The sequence below is a fragment of the Macaca nemestrina genome, chromosome X, assembly GCF_043159975.1.
Source record: "Macaca nemestrina isolate mMacNem1 chromosome X, mMacNem.hap1, whole genome shotgun sequence".
In the NCBI taxonomy this organism is placed as follows: domain Eukaryota; kingdom Metazoa; phylum Chordata; class Mammalia; order Primates; family Cercopithecidae; genus Macaca; species Macaca nemestrina.
The window spans coordinates 40,225,045-40,247,818 of record NC_092145.1 but is presented as its reverse complement, the minus strand read 5'-3'; the positions used below and the strand labels follow the sequence as shown (position 1 = coordinate 40,247,818).

Below are 22,774 nucleotides of genomic sequence, written 5' to 3'. Positions count from 1 at the left end.
ACCTCGAACTCCAGGGCTCAAGGGATCCTCCTGCCTCAACCTCTCAAAGTGCTGAGATTACAGGCATGAGCACCACGCCAAGACTGATGTTTTAAAAGACTCACTTTGGTTTCTGCGTGGTTTTGCAAGTCTGTCTCTAGATGCTAGATTTCTGCTCGCTCTTTGAATTTGAGAGAACCTATTTGAATGAAGGTAGAGAAGTTCAACTAAGAGAAGTGAAAGTTATGCAAGATCAAATTAATCAAATAATAAGCAATTTCAAGCAAAGCACAATGTCTTTCAAAGTTATCTCCTGGTCCCATCTCTACTATGGCTCAATTCTGAAACCTAGGGAGAAAGGAAATTCATTGATTATTTCCTTACTCCCTTTTCTTTGTTTTTATTTATTTATTTATTTATTTATTTAATTTATTTATTTATCTGAAACAGAGTCTGGCTCTGTCGCCCAGGCTGGAGTGTGGTGGTGCAATTTCAGTTCACTGTAATCTCCGCCTCCCGTGTTCAAGCAATTCTTCTGCCTCAGCTTCCCAAGCAGCTGGGATTACAGGCGCGCACCACCATGCACGGCTAATTTTTGTATTTTTAGTACAGTTGGGGTTTCACCATGTTGGCCAGGCTGGTCTGGAAGTCCTGACCTCAAGTGATCTGCCTGTCTTGGCCTCCCAAAGTGCTGGGACTACAGGTGTTAGCCACTAGACCGGCCTCCCTTTTCTTTATTTTTAATGTGTCTCTCTTTGCTAGCTCCTTTCTCATGACCTATAAGCATGTTTAATTTAATCTCTTCCATTAAAAAAAAACACACCCTATACTACCTTGTGTAAAGGTAGGAGTTACAGGCATGATTTTTAGAGCTGAACTGCATGGGTTTCAATGTAATTCCAACATTTACTAGCTCTGTGTCCTTGGGCAATTTTTTAAATGTCTTTGTGCCTTCTTTTCCTTGCCGGTAAAAGGAGATATTATTTCTCATGGGGTTATTGTGAAGACTAAATTATTGAATATTTGTAAAGCTCTCAGAACAAGGCCTGACAGATAGTAAATGCTATATGTGTTTGTTTAAAAAAAATTAGTTATTTATCAGTTTATAGCCTGCTAGAAATCTGCAGAAGGTAAAAACCAGATCTCATAATTACTAAATTTAATGAATTAATCAGTTCTTAGCTCATTTGACCTTCCATCAACCCTTGACAAGATGGACCTGTCGGTTCCTCCTGGAGCTCTCCCTTAATAAATGAATACTTCTTTCCTGATTCTACCCATATCTCTCTGATATTTTCTACTCAATATTCTTTTCAATTTTCTTGGGGTTCTATCTTTGATGCTTTTTCATTCTCACTTCATACCTGACAGAAAAATAAATCTGACAGAAAAAAAGCCCCAAACCATTAGCATAATATATTATAAAAGTCACTCCATGATCTAATATCTGTTGATCTCTTTAGAGTCATCTCTCAGTACCCACCACACGGAATTAACAGAACTTTCCACAGTGTGTTAGTAGTGCTACTTCCTCTGCCAAGAAATACCATTCCCACCCCTACCATTATTCCCTAATTTTTCAGGATTTAAATAATTTTTTCTTGATTCCTTAGGTGAATTTTCTCCTTTCAATCCCAAATACATTTTGTACATACCTACATCCTCAGAACCTAACACAGCAGGAGCTCAGTATTTGTTGACAGACTAAATTACAGCACCTAAATTAATATTTTGCAGGCATTTATTGTCTTCAGCCAATTGTATATGCATGGAGAAAAAGATTTATTAATCTTTAGGTCTTAGGTGTGAAGCATTTACTTAAATGCAATAGTTAAATAATTTACATTTTTCAAAATCTCTTCAGACATTTATTTATGTTGTGGCTTCTGTAATAGCTTGAATATATTTTCAGCTTTGAAAATGTATTAATTTGATCTTTATTTCTACTGAAGAGCCAGTGACAAGATTTCTCTAACATTTTAAAACAGCGTTTGATTGAGCAGTATTAGGTGATAACAGGAACAATTACATTTTTCTTAAGAAATGTCATGGACACAACTTTAAGGCCATCGAACAGCATGTGGCAGGTCGGGTATGGTGGGTCATGCCTGTAATCCCAACACTTTGGGAGGCCAAGGTGGGAGGATTGCTTGAGGCCAGGAGTTTAAGATCAGCTTGGCCAACATGGTGAGATCCCCATCTCTACAGCCCGAGAGGAGCCTGGGAGGTTAAGGCATGCCAACCTGGGCAACAGATCCAGGAAAGAAAGAAAAAAGAAAAGAAAGAAAGGAAGGAAGGAAGGAAAAAAGGAAGGAAGCTAGCAAGGAAGGAAGGAAGAAAGGAAGAAAGATAAGGAAGGAAGAAAGAAAGAGGAAGGAAGGAAAAGAAATAGCCGGGTGCGGTGAGGGAGGGAGGCCCAGGCGGGTGGAAAAAAAGAAGTTAGGAAGAAGGAAGGGAGGGAGGGAGGAAGGAAGGAAGGAAGGGAGAGAAAGAGGGAAAGAAACAAAAGAAAGGAAGGAAGGAAGGAAGGAAGGAAGGAAGGAAGGAAGGAAGGAAGGAAGGAAGGAAAAGAAATAGCCAGGTGTGGTGAGGGAGGGAGGCCGAGGTGGATGGAAAGAAAGAAAGTAGGAAGAAGAAAGAGGGAGGGAGGGAGGGAGGGAAAGTGTGGGCACGGTGGTATGAGGGTAGCCGAGACGGGTGGATCACTTGAGCCCAGGAGACCAGCCTGGCCAACATGGTGAAACTCCATCTCTACTAAAAATACAAAAATTAGCCAAGCATGGTGGCACACTCCTGTTATCTCAGCTACTTGGGAGGCTGAAGTGGGAGAATCACTTGAATCTGAGAGGCAGAGGTTGCGGTGAATGGAGATGGCACCACTTCACTCCAGCCTGGGCGACAGAGAGAGATTGTCTCAGTAAAAAAAAAAAAAAAGAGGAAAGAAAGAATGAAAGATGAAAGAAAGAAACAGAGAAAGAAAGAAAGAAAAGAAAAGAAAGAAAAGAAAGCATGTGGCATTGCAAGCCTGTGAATCCTCCCTAGATGTAAATTTGGGCTCGCTCTTGGAATTTGAGAGAAGCAGAGCACCAGCCCATTAAGTCAAGAATATAAGGTTTTATTCCCCATGAATGCCAACAGCAAAGAGGAGAAATGGGTTCTAGGAACTGTGAAAGGCAAGGGTCGGAACACCACATACACTAGAAACTTGTAGCCAACTAGGTAGTGTTCTGGGTGGAGACAATATTTTTAGAAAGGGGTATGCAGTGGGAGATGGGCAGGTCTTTCCTTTTTTTTTTTTTTTTCTAGTGAGCCAAGCTCCTGATAGGAGACTTGGTGAGAGGTATACGCCAAGCTCCACCCCTTGGGGCTTAGCAACAGCAAAGGAAGAGGCTATGATTGGAGGATCAGGTTAGCCCACCATGCTCCTCCCGCGCGGTGAGGGGGCGGTACACGCGCCTGAGCTCGGAGTGTGACGCCATGATACAGAGGAGATGGCTTCGTTTCAGAAGCTAACACTTCCTGAAAAAGTGTCGCCAAATCGTCCCAGTCGGAAAAAGGTTAACTTCCTAGATATGTCTCTAGGTATGTAGATCTCGGATCCCAGTCCCCACTAGTTTGGGCTCACTGGTCTTGAGCGCAAGACCTCGGCATACCGCTGACTAGAAGTGGCGTCGGGAGGAGCACACCGCTTCAAGGAGAGGCTTCCCCCTCAGGGCATCTCCGCACCTGCCCGGCCCCTATCCCTCCTCTCCTCTTCTTCTCCTCACCTCCAGCCCTCTCCTTTCAGGTGGGGAACTCTGAGGGAGGCTGACAAAAAGTGCGTGGGGATTAAGGATTGCTGAAAGGGGCAGGCGGAGAAAATAGACCATTTCCGTGTATTTTACTCTCCTAAGAATTGATACCTAATTACTGGCCTCCTTCAAACACATGGGGCCAAGTGCTCTTCTCAGTCCAAGCGGATGTCATAAATCACTAGATTCCAGGGCCCGGAGGAGCAAGCCTCAGGCTATTTTGCTAGGGATTCCAGCGTGGTAGTGCCAAGAGTTGTTGGTGGGTTGGTGTATCTGCTTTGTTGGAAGGGGTGGTTGGTGCGTTTATTTGCTTGTTGGCTGGTGGTTATTCGCTCTGGATCGCCTTTCTTTGCAGGCACTCTCTAGTCTCTAACTTGAGACCTCTACACGGAGAGTGGAACCTTAGAAAAAATAAATCCTTTATCAATGCCCCTAACCTCCTCCATTCGCACCAAACCCAGAAAAAGTGAATTTTACTTGGACCAGTTCCTCTGCTATTATCCACCTTAGAAATGGGGAAGAGGGGAGGGAATAGACTTTCCAAGCCAGATAGGGAGTGAGCAGAGCTGAGTAGAGGATGGAAGCTGACTTTAGAAATGGAGAGGGGCATCAGAGCACGGAAGAAGGAAACTGTAGAAATGGGGGAAGGAGGACAAAACAGAAAAGGCCTACTTTATTTATTTAGGTTTGTGTGTCTGTGTGTGAAACAGGGGCTTGCTCTGTTTCTCAAGCAGGTGTGCAGTGGCGTCATCTTGGCTCACTGCAACCTCCACCCCCTGGCGTCAAGCGATCCTCCCACCTCAGCCGCCCGAGTAGCTGGGACTACAGGCACATGCCACCACACCCGTCTAGGTTGTTTTTTGTTTTTGTTTTTGTTTTTTTGTATTAGTAGAACGAGGTTTCACCATGTTGCCCAGACTGGTCTCCTGGTCTCAAGTGATCTGCCCCCCTCGGCCTCCCAAAGTCCTGCAATTACAGGCGTGAGCCACCGCCCCCAGCCTGTTAGTTGTTTTTGAGACAAGGTCAGGGACTGTTGTCTGGGCTGGAGTATAGTGGCACGATCACGGCTCACTGTGGCCTCAAGCTCTCAGGCTCAATCAAGTGATCCTACCACCTCAGCCTCTAGAGGAACTGGAACCACAGGTGCTTGCCACCACACCTACCTAATTTTTAAATTTTTGTAGAGAATGGGTCTCCTTATGTTGCCCAGGCTGGTCTCGAACTCCTGGCCTCAAACAATCCTCCCGGCTCGGCCTCCCAAAATGCTGTGATTGTGGGCCTGAGCCACCGCGCCTGGCCAGGGGCCACTTTAGAAATGAGAGAGGGAGAGGCAGAGCAGTGGGAGCTGAGCTTCAGTGTGGAAGTGCAGGGGTGGAGCGAGGAGAAGCAGGAACAAGGAGGGCGGACCTTAGAAATGGATGGAACAGTGGAAAGAGGGTTCACCTTAGAGATGAGGGTAGGGGAGCAGAGCAGGGAGGGCTGAACTTTAAAAGGGGCAGGATAAGTGGAGGGAGAGTGTACCATAGAAATGAAGAAGTTTGGCTGGGCTTGGTGGCTCATTCCTGTAATCCCAGCAGTTTGGGAGGCTGAGGTGGACGGCTTACTTGAGGCCAGGAGTTCGAGACCAGCCTGGCCAACATGGTGAAACCCCATCTGTACTAAAAATACAAAAATTAGCTGGGCATGGTGTTGTGTGCCTGTAGTCCCAGCTATGTGGGAGGCTGAGGCAGGAGAATTGCTTGAACCCGGGAGGTGGAGGCTCCAGTGAGTTGAGATCACGGCACTGCACTCCAGCCTGGGTGCCAGAGTGAGACTCCATCTCAAAAAAAAAAAAAAAAAAAAGTACTGAAATGAAGAGGGGCGCTGTGGCTCATGCCTGTAATCGTGGGAGGCAGAGGTTAGGCTGGTCTTGAACTCCTGACCTCAAGTGATACGCTTGCCTCGGCCTCACACAGTGCTGGGATTACAGGCGTGAGCCACCTCGCCCGGCCTAAACTTTCTTTATAGTGTCCTTTGAAGTCCTGAAGTTTCAGATTCTGATAAAATACAATTTATCTGTTTTTTGTTGTTGTTCATGCTTTGGAGTCATTTCTAGAAAATCATGAAGATATACCCTTGTTTCCTTCTGAGTTTTCTAGTTTTAACTCTTACATTTACATCTTTGATCCATTTTGAGTTCATTCTTGTATATGGGGTGAGTTAAGAGCCAACTTCATTATATTGCATTTTGATGTCTAATTGTTCCAGCACTACTTGTTAAAAAGACTAATTTTCCTCCATTGAAAGCTCTTCTTGGTGGAATTGCTTTCTTAATTTCATTTTTGGATAGTTAATTGCTGGTATATATAAATAGAATTAATTTTTGCATATAGATCTTGTATCCTGCAACCTTGCTGAGCGTGTTCATTAGTGCTAATCTCCGTGTGTGTGTGTGTGTGTGTGTATCTTTAGGAATTTCTACATACAAGATCATGATATCTGAGAACAGAGATAGTTTTACTTTTTTCTAATCTGCTTGTCTTTTGTTCTTTTTGACTAATTGCTCTGGATAGAATTTCTAGCAAAACGTTAATTAGATGTGGTGAGATTGGACATCTTTGACTTGTTTCTGATCTTAGGGAGAAAAGTTTTCCATTTTTCACCATTAATCATTTTACCTTTGGTTGGGTTTTTGTAGATGCCCTTATGAGGTTGAGGAATTTACCTGCCTCCCACTTTATTTCTGAGGAGGAATGACCATGAAAAGTAACTAAGTATTTTTTGTTGTTGTTGTCTTTAAGGTGTTTAAGCAATCTATTTCAAGACTGGTATCAATTTCCTCTTCTAAGACATGGTCCCTGTTGATCCCATACTGCTACTTTCCCCCACCTCAACTTCATCACAAGTTCTGAAATATTTTGTGGCATTAAAATGACTTTAAAAATAATATTTGGTCACTGGCCAGGGCTGGGTTAAGGCGAGGTAAATGAGGCACTTGCTTCGAGTATAAAGTTCAAGGAGTCACAAAAAAAATTCATTAATAGGGATAATTAATATTTTAATGAAATATTTAAAAAATTAAATGGACAAACTACAGCCATCTTTCTGGCCACCTGTTTTTGTAAATAAAGTTTTCTTCACTTAAGAACTAGGGTGAAGCAAGTGAAGGAGGGCTGTGCAAGTACAGGGTCTGATCTGATCTTTTTTTTTTTTAATGGAATCTCACTCTGTCACCCAGGCTGGAGTGCAGTGGCATGATCACAGCTCACTGCAGCCTCGACTTCCTGGGCTTAGGCAGTCCTCCCACCTCAGCCTCCCAAGTAGCTGGGATATAGGCGTGTGCCACCACGCCCAGCTAATTTTTTTGTAGTTTTGTAGAGACAGGTTCTCCCTATATTGCCTAGACTGGTCTTGACTTCTGGGCTCCAGCGATTCACCCACCTTGACCTCCCAAAGTGCTAGGATTACAGGTGTGAGCCACCACGTCCAGCCTTTGATCCTATCTTTTCAAAAAAAAGTTTGATATTTTGTTCGTCACGGATTGGTTTTGCATTGATTTTTATTTTTGAAAATATTGTGAGGCTGGGCTCGGTGGCTCACGCCTATAATCCCAGCTCTTTGGGAGGCTGAGGCAGGTGGATGACCTGAGGTCAGGAGTTCGAGACCACCCTGGCCAACATGGTGAAATCCTGTCTCTACTAGAAATACAAAAATTAGCCGGGCGTGGTTGTGGGTGCCTGTAGTCCCAGCTACTCGGGAGGCTGAGACAGGAGAATTGCTTGAACCCGGGAGGCCGAGGTTGCAGTGAGCCGAGATCACGCCACTGCACTCCAGCATGGGTTACAGAACCTAGACTCTGTCTCAAAAAAAAAAAAAAAAAAAGAAAGAAAGAAAATATTGTGTTAAGATATTTCAATCTTGATTACTGAGTTTTGGGGGGCCTCCTTGAATTTTGTGCCTGAAGTGAATTCCTCACTTACCTCACTCTAGGTCCTGCCTTGTCACTGGGACCTTGAAGGAAGAAAAACCCAGAACTGAAGGAAATTTATAGCACTGAGTTAAAACTTCATGCTTCCTGCACTTTTCTTTGTGTTGATTTCACTGACATTTTTGCAATTGCCAACAGAAAAGAAAAAACAAAACTGATAAATAGCTAAAGCAATGGGTTTATCTCAAAATTCAGGGAAATAAGGGCCATAGTTGCAGAGTGGCTTGGTCCCAAAAATGCAGTCGTTGTGTGACCTTGTGCAAGTGGCTCCATCTCTTGGGGCCTGAGTTTCCTGATCTGAATAAAATCTACATCATAGAGTTGTTGAAGATTAAATGAGATAATACAGGTAATGTTCACAAAGTATGCTACCTGACGTGGATAAAGCTGAGTAAATATTTGCTATATGTGCCCCGGAAAGTGGGCCTAAACCCTCCCTTTTGCGTAGCCAGCAATTTGGCAAGCTGGAGAAATTACCTCTCCTCTCAGGATTTTGTTATCAAACTTCAGCGATGCAGTAGTTATGAAAGAGATTAAAAAGTATCCAGGTGAAAGATGGGGTTTAAACAGCTCGCCTAAGTCTCTGGGAGACTGAGAGAGGAGGTGGTGTCGTGTAACTTGAATAATAGTGAAGTAAACAGACTTAGGAGGCACTTATATTTTAGTAGACTATTACAGCTGGAAGGATACTGGAGAGTCTGCTTTGGGAAAGATTAGTTCAGTTATTTGAAAGGCTGAGGAAAGATGTTGAGTTGAATTTGGTAGGTTAGCTGGAGATTAAGTATAACTGTAAGACCTCATAGTCACTGAGTTGTTAAAAATCTTGAAGTCATTGTTTTATCCTTTTAAACGCTGGTTCTGTGTATCGTGTTTTAAATGTTGGTTCTCTATATCCATATTTATACCTTTTTAGACAGATGAGAATCCCAGTTTTGATCATGTCAGGAGGAACAGCAAACTTTTGACTAGTCATCACAGGCCCTTGCAATTTATTTTATTTTTATTTTTATTTAATTTTTTGAGACAGGGTCTCTGTCGCTGAGGCTGGAGTGCAGTGGCGCAATCACAGCTCACTGCAGCCTGGACCTCCCAGGCTCAAGCGATCCTCCCACCTTTGCCCCTAGAGTAGCTGGGACCCTAGGTGTGCACCACCACACCTGGCTCATTTTTGTATTTTCTTTGGTAGAGACAGAGTTTCACCATGTTGCCCAGGCTGGTCTCGAACTCCTGGGCTCGAGGAATCTTCTCGCCTTGGCCTCCCAAAGTGCTGGGATTACAGCCGTGAGCCACCACGCCAGGCTGAGGCCCTTGCAGTTTGAAGGCAAGAAAAATACACAATAAGTAGCAAATACATGTTGCTTTCTACGGTGTAATGAGAAAGCCATACTTTTTCCTGATAAATTTCCCCATGTTTTTCTCAGTGAAATAATACTTTTTAACAATACATATCTTTGTTTTTATATAACTAAACACATGCTTTAGAAAAGCAGTAGTATGTTGGATGCAAGGTTTTTACTTCCATTGTAGTACATGCTAAAGTAGGAAAAGGCTCTACAAATGAATTTTTGTTTTTGTGCTCAGTAAACATACCCAAAAGGTATTAGAGTCTTTTTTTTTTTTTTTTAACAAATAAAAGGCAAAAAGAAGACCAAAATTCGAACTGGTAACAGCAAGAACTTAATAGGAACTCCACTCCTCTGTTCATTACTTTTACCTAAAAGAGACATGCAAAAGTGTTGTAGTTAGAAAGAAAAGAACTTTTTCTGCCTGCTAGATATATTGGACCACGAATTCACAAATATGGATTATCCACTCTGTATTCTGTGCTAGGCACTTAGTACACTAATAAATAAACAGTGGTCTCGTCTCAAGTACCTCCTAATCTAGTTGGAGAGACAGCTAAGTAAATATGTGCAATTATACATTGTTTTAAGTATTCTAGAAGTATGTATAGTCAGAATTTTTCAGAAATTGAGAGGAACCTAAGTCACTTACATTTTTTGAGGTTTCCAGCATTTTAAATATTTAAAAAATGGCAAAACAAAAATTGTGGTTCATTTTACATGTTTATAAATGTAAAATAGTGCTTTCAACCCACTGTAAAATAAAATGCAATATAAGTATGCTTTTCACAAGAAAATTACACAATTTAAATAAAAACGTAATTATTCATATGGCATCTCAAGCAGTGCAATCAGTTTTAAACTGTGTGAGGAATACTGTCTTTCTTCAGTCCTGACAGTTTATTTCTGAGACTAAGTATATCAAGAATTCAAATTTAAGGCTCTTTGGTGAGGCCTGAATCAAATGTCTCTCCTTGAGAGATTGGCTAAGTGTTCTCTAGGTGGATTCGGTGGAGAATATCATTACAGAGAGCAGAATGAACAAAGCCCCATGTCTTTATAATGATGTATTCTGAGAACTAAGGAAAAGGACATGAGAATCTGGAAAAATACTGTAGTATTAAGGACGCTTTCTTCATAACCTCATAGCCTATGTTGGAAGGGCATTTACACAGCTTACCCAGGTTCATAGGCATTTGCTTTCTCTTCAATATGAAAAGCTGAGCAGCAATTTGATTTCATCTCTAAATTGTAGCTGGTGAGATCTACCCAATTCCATTACAATCCAACAAATCAAATGGTGGTCTCTGGAATTACAAAGTCTAAGGATTAAAATTACATATGATTTCACTTAAAAAAAAATCCAGCAACACATTCCAGGATGTGGATAATTCAAAAACATTTTTTAAAATAAGTTTTAGGCCGGGTGTGGTAGTTCACATCTGTAATTCCAGGAGATGTCAGCCTTTTCAAAGAAAATCAGAATCAGATTTTTTCTTATTATTTTAATTTTTATTTATTTGTAATTTTTGTGGTTATATAGTAGGTGTATATATTTATGGGGTACATGAGATGTTTTGATACAGGCATGTATGTAATTGCAATGTGAAATAAGCACATCATAGAGATTATCCATCCTCTTAAGCATTCATCCTTCGAGTTACAAACAATCCAATTATTACACTCTTTATTTTAAAATATATAGTTATTATTGACTATAGTCACCCTGTTGTGCTATCAAATAGTAGGTCTTATTCATTCTTTCTATTTATATTTTATTGTACTGCCTATGTACTGAAAAGTTGTTGTAGTTATTATTTTTTATTGGTTCATCGTTTACTACTTAGGATGAGAGTAGTTTATACACCACAGTTACAGTATTTTAATATTCTGTGTTTTTCTGTGTACTTACTATTACCCATGAGTTTTATACCCTCAGATGATGACTTACTACTCATTAATGTCTTTTCTTCCTGGTTGAAGCACTCCCTTTAGCCTTTTTTGTAGGACAGGTCTGGTGTTGATGAAATCCCTCCGCTTTTGTTTGTCTGTGAAACTTTTTATTTCTCCTTCATGTTTGAAGGATATTCTCACTGGGTGTGCTATTCTAGGGTAAAGTTTTTCCTTTCAGCACTTTAAATATATCAGCCCACTCTCTCCTGACTTGTAAGGTTTCCACTGAAGGGGTTGCTGCCGGACATATTAGAGCTTTGTTGTTTGTTATTTGTTTCTTTTCTGTTGCTGCTTTTAGGATCCTTTCTTTATCCTTGACCTTTAAGAGTCTGATTATTAAATGCCTTGAGGTAGTCTTCTTTGGGTTAAATCTGCTTAGTGTTCTATAACCTTCTTGTACTTGGATATTGATATCTTTCTCTAGGTTTGAGAACTATTTTTTTTCTTTCTTTTTTCTTTTTTTTTGACAGAGGGTTGCTCTGTAGCTCAGGCTGGAGAGCAGTGGCGTAATCTCAACTCACTGCAACCTCAGCCTCACAGGTTCAAACAATTCTCCTGCCTCAGCCTCCCAAGTAGCTGGTATTACAGGTGCGCACCACCACACCCAGCTAATTTTTGTAGAGGTGGTGTTTAATCATGTTGGCCAGGCTGTTCTTAAACTCCTGACATCAAGCGATCCACCCGTGAGCCACCACTCCCAGCCCCGTTGAATAAAACGTTCTACCCCTATCTCTTTCTCTACATCCTCTTTAAAGCCAATAACTCTCAGATTTGCCATTTTGAGGCTGTTTTCTAGATCCTGTAGGTATGTTTCATTGTTTGTTTGTTTTCTTTTGTCTCCTCTGATTGTACATTTTCAAATAGCCTTTCTTCAAGCTCACTAATTCTTCTACCAGATTCATTCTGTTATTAAAGGACTGATGCATTCTTCAGTATGCCAATTGCATTTTTCCAGTTCCGGAATTTCTGCTTGACACTTTTTAATCATTTCTATCTCTTTGTTACATTTATCTGATAGAATTCTGAATTCCTTCTGTGTTTGCTTGAATTTATTTGAGTTTTCTCAACACAGCTATTTGGAATCCTCTGTCTGAAAAGTCACATATCTCTGTTTTTCCAGGACTCGTCCTTAGTGCCTTATTTAGTTCATTTGGTGAGGTCATGTTTTCCTGGAACCTACTGATACTAGTAGATGTTCTTCAGTGTCTGGGCATTGAAGGGTTAGGTATTTATTGTAGTCTTTACTGTCTGGGCTTCTTTGTACTCATCCTTTTTGGGAAGGCTTTCCAGATATTTGAAAAGACTTCAGTGTTGTGATCTGAGCAGTTTCTACTTTAGGGGACATCCCAAGCACAGTAATGCTGTGGTTCTTGCAGACTCATAGAGGTACCGCCTTGATGGTTTTGGACAGGATCTGGGAGAATTCTCTGGATCACCAGGCAGAGCCTCTTGTTCTTTTCCCTTATTTTCTCCTAAACAAACAGAGTGTCTCTGTTCTGAGCCACCCAGAGCTGGGGTGGAGTGACACAAGCACCCCTGTGGCCACCACCACTATGACTGCACTGGGTCAGACCCGAAGCCAGCACAGCTCTGGGTCTCACCCAAGGTCTGCTGCAAATACTCCTGGCTACTGCCTAGCTTGCTCAAGGCTCTGGAGCTCTACAATCAGCCAGTGGCAAAACCAACCAGGCCTGTGTCCTTTCCTTCAGGGTGGCAAGGTCCCCCAAGCCCGAGGTGGGTCCAGAAGTGACATCTGGGACTCAGGACCTAGAGTCAAAAACCTTAGAAGTCTACCTGGTGTTCTATTGTATTATGGCTGAGCTGGCACTCATACCACAAAATGCAGTCCTTCCCACTCTTCCCTTCCCTTTCTAAAGGCAGAGGAGCCTCACCCCGTAACCAGTCATCCTAGGCCAGGAAGAGTATTGTTTACTGTGGACTACCATAGATGTTCCCTTAAGACTCAGGGGCTCTTAAGTCACTTTGCGATGAATGCTGCCTGGTCTGAGACTCACCCTTCAGAGCAGTGAGCTCCCCTCTGGCCTAGGGCAGTTCCAGAAGTGCTATCCAAGAGTCAAGTCCTGGAATCAGGGATTCCAAGAGCCCACTTGGTGCTCTACCCTTCTGTGGCTGTGCTGGTACCTGAAGCCAGCAAGTCTCAGAGGCTCACCCAAGGCCCTCAACATAGTACCTGGGTATTGCTGCTAGTTATTCAGTGCCCAAGAGCTTTTCAGTTAACAGTTGATGAATTCTGCCAGGGCTGAGTCCTTTCCTTCAAGGCAGTCGGTTCCCTTCTGGCCTAGGGTATGTCTAGAAATGTGGTCCAGGAGCTAGAGCCTGAAACAGGAACCTCATAACTCTAACCGATGCCCTAGCCTTCTGTGGCTGAGCTTGTATCCAAGATGTAAGACAAAGTCCTCCCCACTCTTCCCTCTCTTCTCAAGTGGAAGGAAGGGGTCTCTTTTGGAGCTGTGAGCTGTCCAGCCTGGGGTTAGGGGAGGGGCGATGCCACCACTCCCTTGGCTGCCCCAGCTGGTGTCTCAGTATGTCGTGTGGCCCCCCAAGTCCACACTCTGTTGGCCCAGTTCAGCACTAAGGCTTGCCTAAGAGTTGCAGCCCTTATGGCCTAGACCAGGTGTTTCCAATCTTTTGGCTTCCCTGGGCCACACTGAAAGAATAATTGTCTTGAGCCACACATAAAATACACTAACATTAACAATAGCTGATGAGCTAAAAAAAAAAAATTGCAAAAAAAATCTCATAATGTTTTAAGAAAGTTTATGAATTTGTGTCGGGCTGCATTCAAAACCATCCTGGGCCGTGTGCGGCCTGCAGGCCGCGGGTTAGAAAAGCTTGGCCTAGACTGCCTTTCAGGTTTACTTGGAGATCCAGAGCACTGTAACCCTTGATGGAGAGGTTTGTGGGAACTCATGCTCGGGCTGCCGGGATGGGTGATTCCTCTCTGACTGAGGCTAGTTTAAATCTTCCTTCCAATGGGCAGGTGTCAGGTGAGTTTGGTCCAGTTTTCCTTTCTGCTCTAACAGGACAGCACTAAATTCAATGCCTCACGATTGCTGTGTTCTTCCTCCCCCAGTGCCCAGAGATGCTCTTGGCACCACCATGCCATTGCTGCCGGGGGTGGGGGAGGGGTGGCATTGGCGATTCAGGACTGTTTTTTCTGTCTCTTCAGTGTCTCTTTCAGTGATATGAAGTTAAAACCAGTTACTATGAGTGCTCACATGATTTTTGGTTTTTATGAAGGTGTTTTTTCTGTGTAGATAGTTGTTAAATTTGTGTCCTTGCTGGGGGGACAATTGGTGGAGGCTTCCATTCTGCCATCTTGCTCCCTATCCCAGAATCAGATATTTAGAGACCTGAAGCAGGACTAGTACTAAGCAAAATAAAAAAGGAGTGATTAATCTGTGTCACCCAACTGCCTCTTTTGTACCCTTTTCAGCTCTTCTTTTCTTTTAGAATCTCCAGTTTTTTCCAAATACCTAGCTTGTCCTTTCCCCCCCACCCCTTCCTGAGTGTAGCTTCCGGAAGGTGTGGGGACTTGTGCTTATTTCTAAAGATGCCTTGACATGAGTATAGTTTTATCCACTGATAGAGCATCCCACCTGTAGACTCTTCCATTCTAGATGTTAGGAGAGATATTTTAGAGCAAGTTGTACCTGTCTCCCAATCTTTAAATTATGCCATGTAAGTGCTGTCTGCCTGAGTACGTGTAAGTACGTGCCTGACTACAGAGTCAAGTCTGATTGCTTCCTGCTGCTACAATAATCTAGGTTCCTCACTTCTGTGGTGTCTCCTGTGAACTTCCATCACCACTTTCTTACTTTTGTCACTTCCTTTTTCTTTGTTACTTTTTGATAATATACATGTAACTAATTGTTTATTACTTACATTTAATCAGATAGACATTTAATGGTCTATCACTTTACATTTAATTACTGATTTACATTTATTCAGCAACTTAATGACTCTATTGCTCTATATTTCTGTGACACTGAAATAACATTTAGTAAAATCATTTATGTAGATGATATCCCCCCTGAGCTATTGCAGTGTGAAAGTATTTTGCCTTTGCGTAAATAAAGTTACCATAAATCTAACAGGAATTTTTCTTTCTTATTCCAGCAAACCCTAAGATGTCGGTATTGATTGACCTTTGTTACAGTTTAACAAATTTATTATTATTATTGTATTATCATGTTTTAGGGATACCAGTTTTTAGGTATTCTGAAATATCATGAGATAGGATATAGATTATTCACTTGAGACATTATTATTTGGTTTTTGCCATTTTATTGACTTTTTTATGTATTTTCTAATATAGATGACATTATAATCTATAAAGAGTTAGAAGGGACAAATGCTGAAAAAGAAGAAAAGAGTAAAAGACAGAACCATAGTAAAAAGGAATCGTCTTCAAGACAGCAATCAAATACTCATGGATATTGCCATCAGAGAGGTAAAGTATGCTGAAAATAGTCACACATGGTAAAAAGAGTCTGAAATATTTGTGAATAACTAGGTAAGTAAAATCAAGAATTCACAATATTGTTCTAAAGTTGCATTATATTGCTTGTTTTATTTTTTCTGGGCATGGACTTATACAGGGTTGGTAAGAATTTATGCCATGTCATATGAATACAAATTTATTTTAATTTATAAGAATTATTTCCCTAATGGAGAGTGGGATAAGAAAAGTAACCATATGAGCTGAGAGATATTTTGTACTTGTTTACAAGCCTGGGTTGGTTGGTCCAGTTCTGCTTTTAGGAGGCAATAAAGGAGGGTTAAGAGCATAGTCAATAATCTGAACACTATGGCATCCACATTTTGAAAATACAAATGTTGTAAGACAAAAAGAGTAGGGTAGAACATGACAAATGTCCTCTGTATACCTAACCTCATTGGTAAGTGCAGTGTGCATTTTTTAATATGAATGTGCTACAGATTGCCACGATACAGAAGTCTTTTCAACAATTAAAGGTCTTCATAATCTAGTCAACAGATGGGAACCATTTTGACATCATGATTACTATAAGCCCCAACAGTTGCCTATGCAGCTTCATTTCAGTTCTTGTGTGAATCTTCAGTAGCTCAACATGTTCTGAGAAGAGAAGATAAATGATGGTAGTTATTACAGGGGCAGAGCAGCCAAAAAGGGTAACATGGCCCATTCTTATGTGCCTAACCAGTCATCACAAAATTGATCTTTGTGAGCCTTTTGGAGATATTCTTTGATGGGTTTTCTACTGTCTTTGTTTGTTTACCCAAACAAAGCAGACAATTGAGACAAATATTCACATGATTAATACAAAGCAGACAGTTTCTCTCCATCTCTCCTTTTTCTACTGGAGTATTCTTTCATTTAATTTCAGATAGTATGTCCCAACTTTGGTGGCATATGAAACCAAAATTGAGGTATTATATACTGAGAAGACTACCCTATTAAGGTATGCAAATTGAAATAGTATGGCAAAGACTGTTCTAGAATTCAGTGAGACTCACAGATGATACCAGAGTAATGAAATATCAAAAGTTTTGCAAAACCCAGTGCATAGCTTTAAAAAAATGAGATCAGAGATAATACTTCTCTGAGAGATACGTTGAATTTACTACTTGAAAATACAGAAAATATTTTTTTTTCAAAGGCTACTCAAGATTCAGAAGCAACTCTGAGGAAAGAAATCATGATAAAAAAACATCCCAAGAACCTTCTGTATTCAAGTCTGGACAACACCCTTTAAATGAGCAGCCTTTAATTGAACAGGTAGATAACTACCAAGAATTAACCAATATTAAAAATCCTACATTTAATATATTTCCTAATATTAATGATTTACTTTAAATTCTATTGAAAGCAGGGATTGTTTCTTGGTATTCCTCCATGGTGCCTTGAATGTACTTTAAATTCAATGTTTGTTAGTTGATTTTTCCCCTGTAACTATTTTAAAAAACATTTGATTTTTGCTGTTTTCAGTCATTACTAAAACTTCTGAATTTATGAAATGCCAAAACAGATTATTAGTTATTGTCATTAATCCTATGTAATCATTTTTATTTGTCCTCATACAGAGGCTTTGAGCTTAAGTTATAATATAAAAAGTTTTAGTATCTTTGTGAATGAACTGTAAAAGTCAGAAGTCAGATGATATCAGATATGAAATATACTCTAGAAGCAACAGGTGGCACAGACTATACCTGTACGAATCCATTTCCTCTAACCACGTATAGGTGAGCCAGTCAATAGAGAGGAATTTGAGAGGTGCTCAGATTCAGATTCACTAGCTAACATTGGTGCTAATGTTTCATCCTAGCTTATAAACTGATTCTTCTTAAGGTGTTACGTGGTCATTTAGCAAAAATGGCAGTTCCGGGAGCTTAAATCATTTTTGCCAAATCATGTAAAAGCAAATGTTTATTTATTTGCTTATCGATTTATTTTGGAGAAAAACATATTGCATTTTCAAATATTTAAAGGATTATTTTAAATTGTTCAAATGGACCGGGCGCGGTGGCTCACGCCTGTAATCCCAGCACTTTAGGAGGCCGAGGCAGGCGGATCACGAGGTCAGGAGATCGAGACCATCCTGGCTAACACGGTGAAACCCCGTTTCTACTAAAAATACAAAATGAGCCGGGCGTTGTGGTGGGCACCCGTAGTCCAGCTACTCGGGAGGCTGAGGCAGGAGAATGGCGTGAACCCGGGAGGCGGAGCTTGCAGTGAGCCGAGATCGCGCCACTGCACTCCAGCCCAGGCGACAGAGCAAGACTCTGTCTCAAAAAAAAAAAAAAAAAAAAAAAAAAAAAAAAAAAAAAAAAAATTGTTCAAATGATGATTCAATGCCTACTCTATGCAGGCACTATGATACCAGAACAGCCTGCTTCAAATAGTCTGTACGGTGGTGGAAGAGAAAGATAGGAAAGAAATGTAATGCCAGACAGTATGCAGTATGTGCATAATAGGGCATAAGTTATATATTGTGGGGATGTAGTAATTCATTCTGATTGGGGTTCTTGAGAAACTTTGGTGGAAGAGATGGCATATGATCTGTGCCTTATAGGATGAGGAGATTTATTTATAAAGTTTGGAAAGAAGAACATGAGCTTCCTTCTGATACAGTCCAAGATGCATAAACTGAGAATAAATATTAAACAATATTTTCAAATTGAAAGCATCCTTTTCCTTTTATTTATTTTTTGTTTGTTTGTTTGTTTGAGACAGGGTCTCATTCCGTTGCCCAGGCTGGAATGTAGTGGTGTGATCATGGCTCACTGCCCCTTCTACCTCCTGGGCTCAAGTAATCCTCCCACTACAGCCTCCCAAGTAGCTGGGACTATACCCTGCCACCATGCCCTGCGAATTTTTTTTTCTTTTCTGTAGAGATGAGGTCTCACTGTGTTGCCCAGGCTGGGAAAGTATCCTATTATTCATACTTTCGAAACTTTTGAGACTATCATAGCTGAACTCACCAGAAAAAAAAAATTACCCTGCAATAAAGAAATGTGTTAAAATTTAAGCATAATTATTTTACCAATAAATTGAAATAATTACAGTTTTTAATAATACTTTACAATTCTATTAAGCTAGTTTTGTACTCAACAAGATTTAGTCTTATTATCAGTGGAACACAGTTTTATTTGTTCACCCCATGTATTTATTCAACACAACCTTTTGATAGAAGGCTTCACTTGTTTATACGGAAAGAAAACTAATGTGCACTTTGTTTTCCAAAGGTAGGAAATACATAGTACACAAGTTGGTGAAAACATTTCTTATATAAACATTCATAAAAGGGACTGCAAGCTCCTTTGGAGAGGTACTTGGATACATATGGGTCTTTAGAAGATGGAACTCAGTCCTATCTTTCCTACTGACCTACTGTGCTCCCAACACCAGTCACTTAGAAAAGAGAAAAGGTACATGTGCATTTCACCCAATCTCCCTATTTAGGTTTTTCAGTACAAAAGCTGGAGAGTGGCTATAGCTTTATGTTTTAGCAAAACAACTAATTTTTTACATTTTTTATTTTTAAAAAAGTTTTCTGTGCATAATATCTTTTGTACTGGTACCTCCCCTGCTGTTTAGCAGTTGCATCCAGCTTCTGTTAGTGTTAAACTAAAAAGTCATAATGCCAAATTTAGGGCATGTTGTGCTTGTCAGGCAACATATACTAGTAGAAAGCTTGATTTCTCAGCATGGTCTATAGGACTTTATCCACTTACGTAGCATCATAGAGTTTTGTCAGAGGTTTCATTATTTCCATTTGGCTGATTCACTCCACTGCCTTTTTGGCTTAAAAACTGAAAAGGTAGAAAGGCTGTGTTGTTGCCAAGCTAATTTACTTGAATAGTATTAAGCCAACCTTCCGCTTTTTTACAGCTTCCTTTCCCCTTACTTCGTCTTTCTCTCTAGAATTAAGTATTAATTTATAATGAAAAGATAGTTTCTTTTTAATGATCATTGAGTAGGCAGAGAGTAAATATGATTTTGAACACTTTCCTTTTCATCCTAAGGACTTACACTACAAAATATTCTATCAAAGTCGCAGAATCTGTTGTTTGTTTAGTAAAACATACATTCAGAAATTAGTAGGTAGAACATGACCATAGAATACAGTCAAACTCATAAAACAACTAATTTTCCATACTTTTATTTTATTAAAGTTTTAGTTGCATAGCATTTTTGTGCCAATGACATGATACAATGGAGCTATTCTGTAAGTTAGTTCTAAAAGCTGGTTGATAAATAAAATTAAGGACAGCGGAATTCTAAAAGAAACAGTTGCCCCTGAAAATGGTCTTGAGAATATATCATTATGACTTAAATCATGAAGTATATGTTTCATTTGTTTTTCATAATTGGGATCTTTTTCAGGAGAAGTGCAATGACAATTATGAGGCCCAAGCAGAGAAGAATCAAGGCCAATCAGAGGGGAATCAGCATCAATCAGAAGGAAATCCGGACAAATCAGAAGAATCTCAGGGCCAACCAGAAGAAAATCATCATTCTGAGCGATCCCGAAACCACTTAGAGAGATCTTATTATCATTTAGAGAGATCTCAAGGGCAACTAAAGATACATCATGCCCAATCTGAGAGATCTCACAGCCAATCCAAGAGATCTCATGGTCAGTCTGAGAGATCTCATGGCCAATCAAAGAGATCACATGGTCACTTAGAGAGATCTCATGGTCACTCCAAGAGATCTCATATCCAGGGAGATCTTGTGGTCACTCAGAATGATCTCCTGGTCACTCAGAGAGATCTCATAGCCACTCAGAGAGATCTCATAGCCACTCAGAAAGATCTCATAGCCACTCAGAGAGATCTCATAGTCACTCAGAGAGATCTCATGGCCACTGAGAGAGATCTCATGGTCAGTCAGGGAGATCTCATGGCCAATCAGAGAGACATCAGAGATACTCAACAGGTAAAAATACAGTGACTTCTTAATCATCAGAACAATGTGTTGAATTCTGTGGAACTAGAAAAGCATATATCTATATTCTAATGGCTAATACATATTTGTTGAAACAGACATATATTGGGACAAAGACATAAATATTAGAATGGAGGCAATGTATACATGGTATCAATATTCTTTCAACTTGATGTCCTCTAAGCTATCATCCAGTTACCCAAGATGTCCCATTAAGTTGTTCCTTGTAGATCTGCTTTCCCTGGAAGAGCCCTATGTACTCAGCCTTTCCTATTGGGCCTTTCCCACAATTAGAATATTTTGATTTAGTGTCCTGTCTCCCTTGGACATTCCAACCTGGTAAGCAAGCTAATCTAACAACTAATTGCCAAATTGATAATATATAATCTATGATAATGAATATCTCTGCTTCCCACTCTCTCTCCTTCCTAAACCGTCCTCAGAGAGTCCTTAGCAGACAAATGGTAGATGTATCTTTGGGCAGCTGAACTTTTCTGCTTTCCTCAAATCAGACCATAGGAGAGGATATATTCTATGCATAGATGTAATGCTAACCTTCTGAATATATTTTGAATACATTTATATATTCACTGTTGCCTTATAAAACTGTTAGGGTAGGTCTGTCTACCCTAGCAAAAGAAACAGAGAAATTTAAATGTACTGGGAGTTATGTTTTTAAAAACACAAGGTATGTTTATTGCAATTGCAATTTGTTTGGTTATTCAATAAAAGTTTTAGTTTTAGTTTCTCAGTGATTTCCTTGCTTGTATTGACTGTAAATGTCTAGTCAAATATTTTAGGTTCATATTAACTGCTGCACAGAATTACTTACTTCAGCTAAAAAAAATTATTTCCGGCTGAGCGCGGTGGCTCATGCCTATAATCCCAGCACTTCGGGAGGCCAAGGTGGGCGGATCACTTGAGGTCAGGAGTTTGAGACCAGCCTAGCCAACATGGTCAAACTCCATCTCTACTAAAAATACAAAAATTAGCCAGGCGTGGTGGTGAGTGCCTGTAATCCAGCTACTCGGGAGGCTGAGGCAGGAGAATTGCTTGAACCCGGGAGGCAGAGGTTGCAGTGAGCTGAGATCTTGCCACTGCACTCTAGCCTGGGTGACAGAGCAAGAATCTGTCTCAGAGGAAAAAAAAAAAACTATTTCCAAGATGTGTGTATGAGTTATTGTGTATGTAGACGATGTCTGATGCAGGGATAATTTTAATGCAAAAGGTCCCACCCTACTTACATTAGCAGTATACACATAATTTGCTATAAAAATGAAAATGTTGGCCGGGCGCGGTGGCTCAAGCCTGTAATCCCAGCACTTTGGGAGGCCGAGGCGGGTGGATCACGAGGTCAGGAGATCGAGACTATCCTGGCTAACATGGTGAAACCCCGTCTCTACTAAAAATACAAAAAACTAGCCGGGCGTGGTGGCGGGCGCCTGTAGTCTCAGCTACTTGGGAGGCTGAGGCGGGAGAATGGCATGAACCCGGGAGGCGGAGCTTGCAGTGAGCCGAGATCACGCCACTGCACTCCAGCCTGGGAGACACAGCGAGACTCCGTCTCAAAAAAAACAAAACAAAACAAAACAACAAAAAAAATTGAAAATGTTTAACACTGATGACAAGCAATCCATATTTCTGCATTTATTAGGGATTTGTACACATTTTACTTAATTTTACATACCAATTTTTGTTTGTCAAGTGGTATAATACTTTCATTAAGGGCGCGGAGGCTCACGCCTGTAATCCCAGCACTTTGGGAAGCTGAGGTAGGTGGATCCCGAGGTCAGGAGATCGAGACCATCCTAGCTAACACGGTGAAATCCTGTCTCTACTAAAAATACCAAAAATTAGCCGGGCATGGTGGCAGGCATCTGCAGTCCCAGCTACTTGGGAAGCTGAGGCAGGAGAATGGCGTGAACCCGGGAGGCAGAGCTTGCAGTGAGCTGACATCACGCCACTGCACTCCAGCCTGGGTGACAGAGCGAGACTCCGTCTCAAAAAAAAAAAAAGAAACTTCCATTAAGGCACTGAAAATTCTATTTAAATTATTGTCCATTGGCATATTCCTATCGTTTTGCAAATACATTTTAAAATATAATAAACAAGTCCACTCAGTTTTTTTCCTTTATGTTCCATTATAATTTTTTCATATGCTGAGCACAAATAAGTACCACCTGAATGGTTAAGGTTAAATTAATCACATGTAGAGCTATTACTAAAGAATACATAAATTACAGAAAATTAACATGTATTAATTGATCTTTTGGAGATTAATTATTCT

The 22,774-nt window shown here is 40.7% G+C and overlaps 1 protein-coding gene across 1 annotated transcript; it reads left to right on the top strand.

Annotated features, from left to right (window-relative positions):
- Window positions 1-3,422: 3,422 nt before the first annotated feature.
- LOC105490496 (leucine zipper protein 4) lies at window positions 3,423-21,213 on the top strand. The gene is made up of 4 exons (XM_011756223.3): window positions 3,423-3,561; window positions 15,373-15,507; window positions 16,697-16,815; window positions 19,924-21,213. Exons 1-4 carry the CDS (start codon window positions 3,471-3,473, stop codon window positions 20,491-20,493), a joined length of 915 nt encoding a protein of 304 aa, XP_011754525.2. The 5' UTR covers window positions 3,423-3,470; the 3' UTR covers window positions 20,494-21,213.
- The last annotated feature ends 1,561 nt before the right edge of the window (window positions 21,214-22,774 follow it).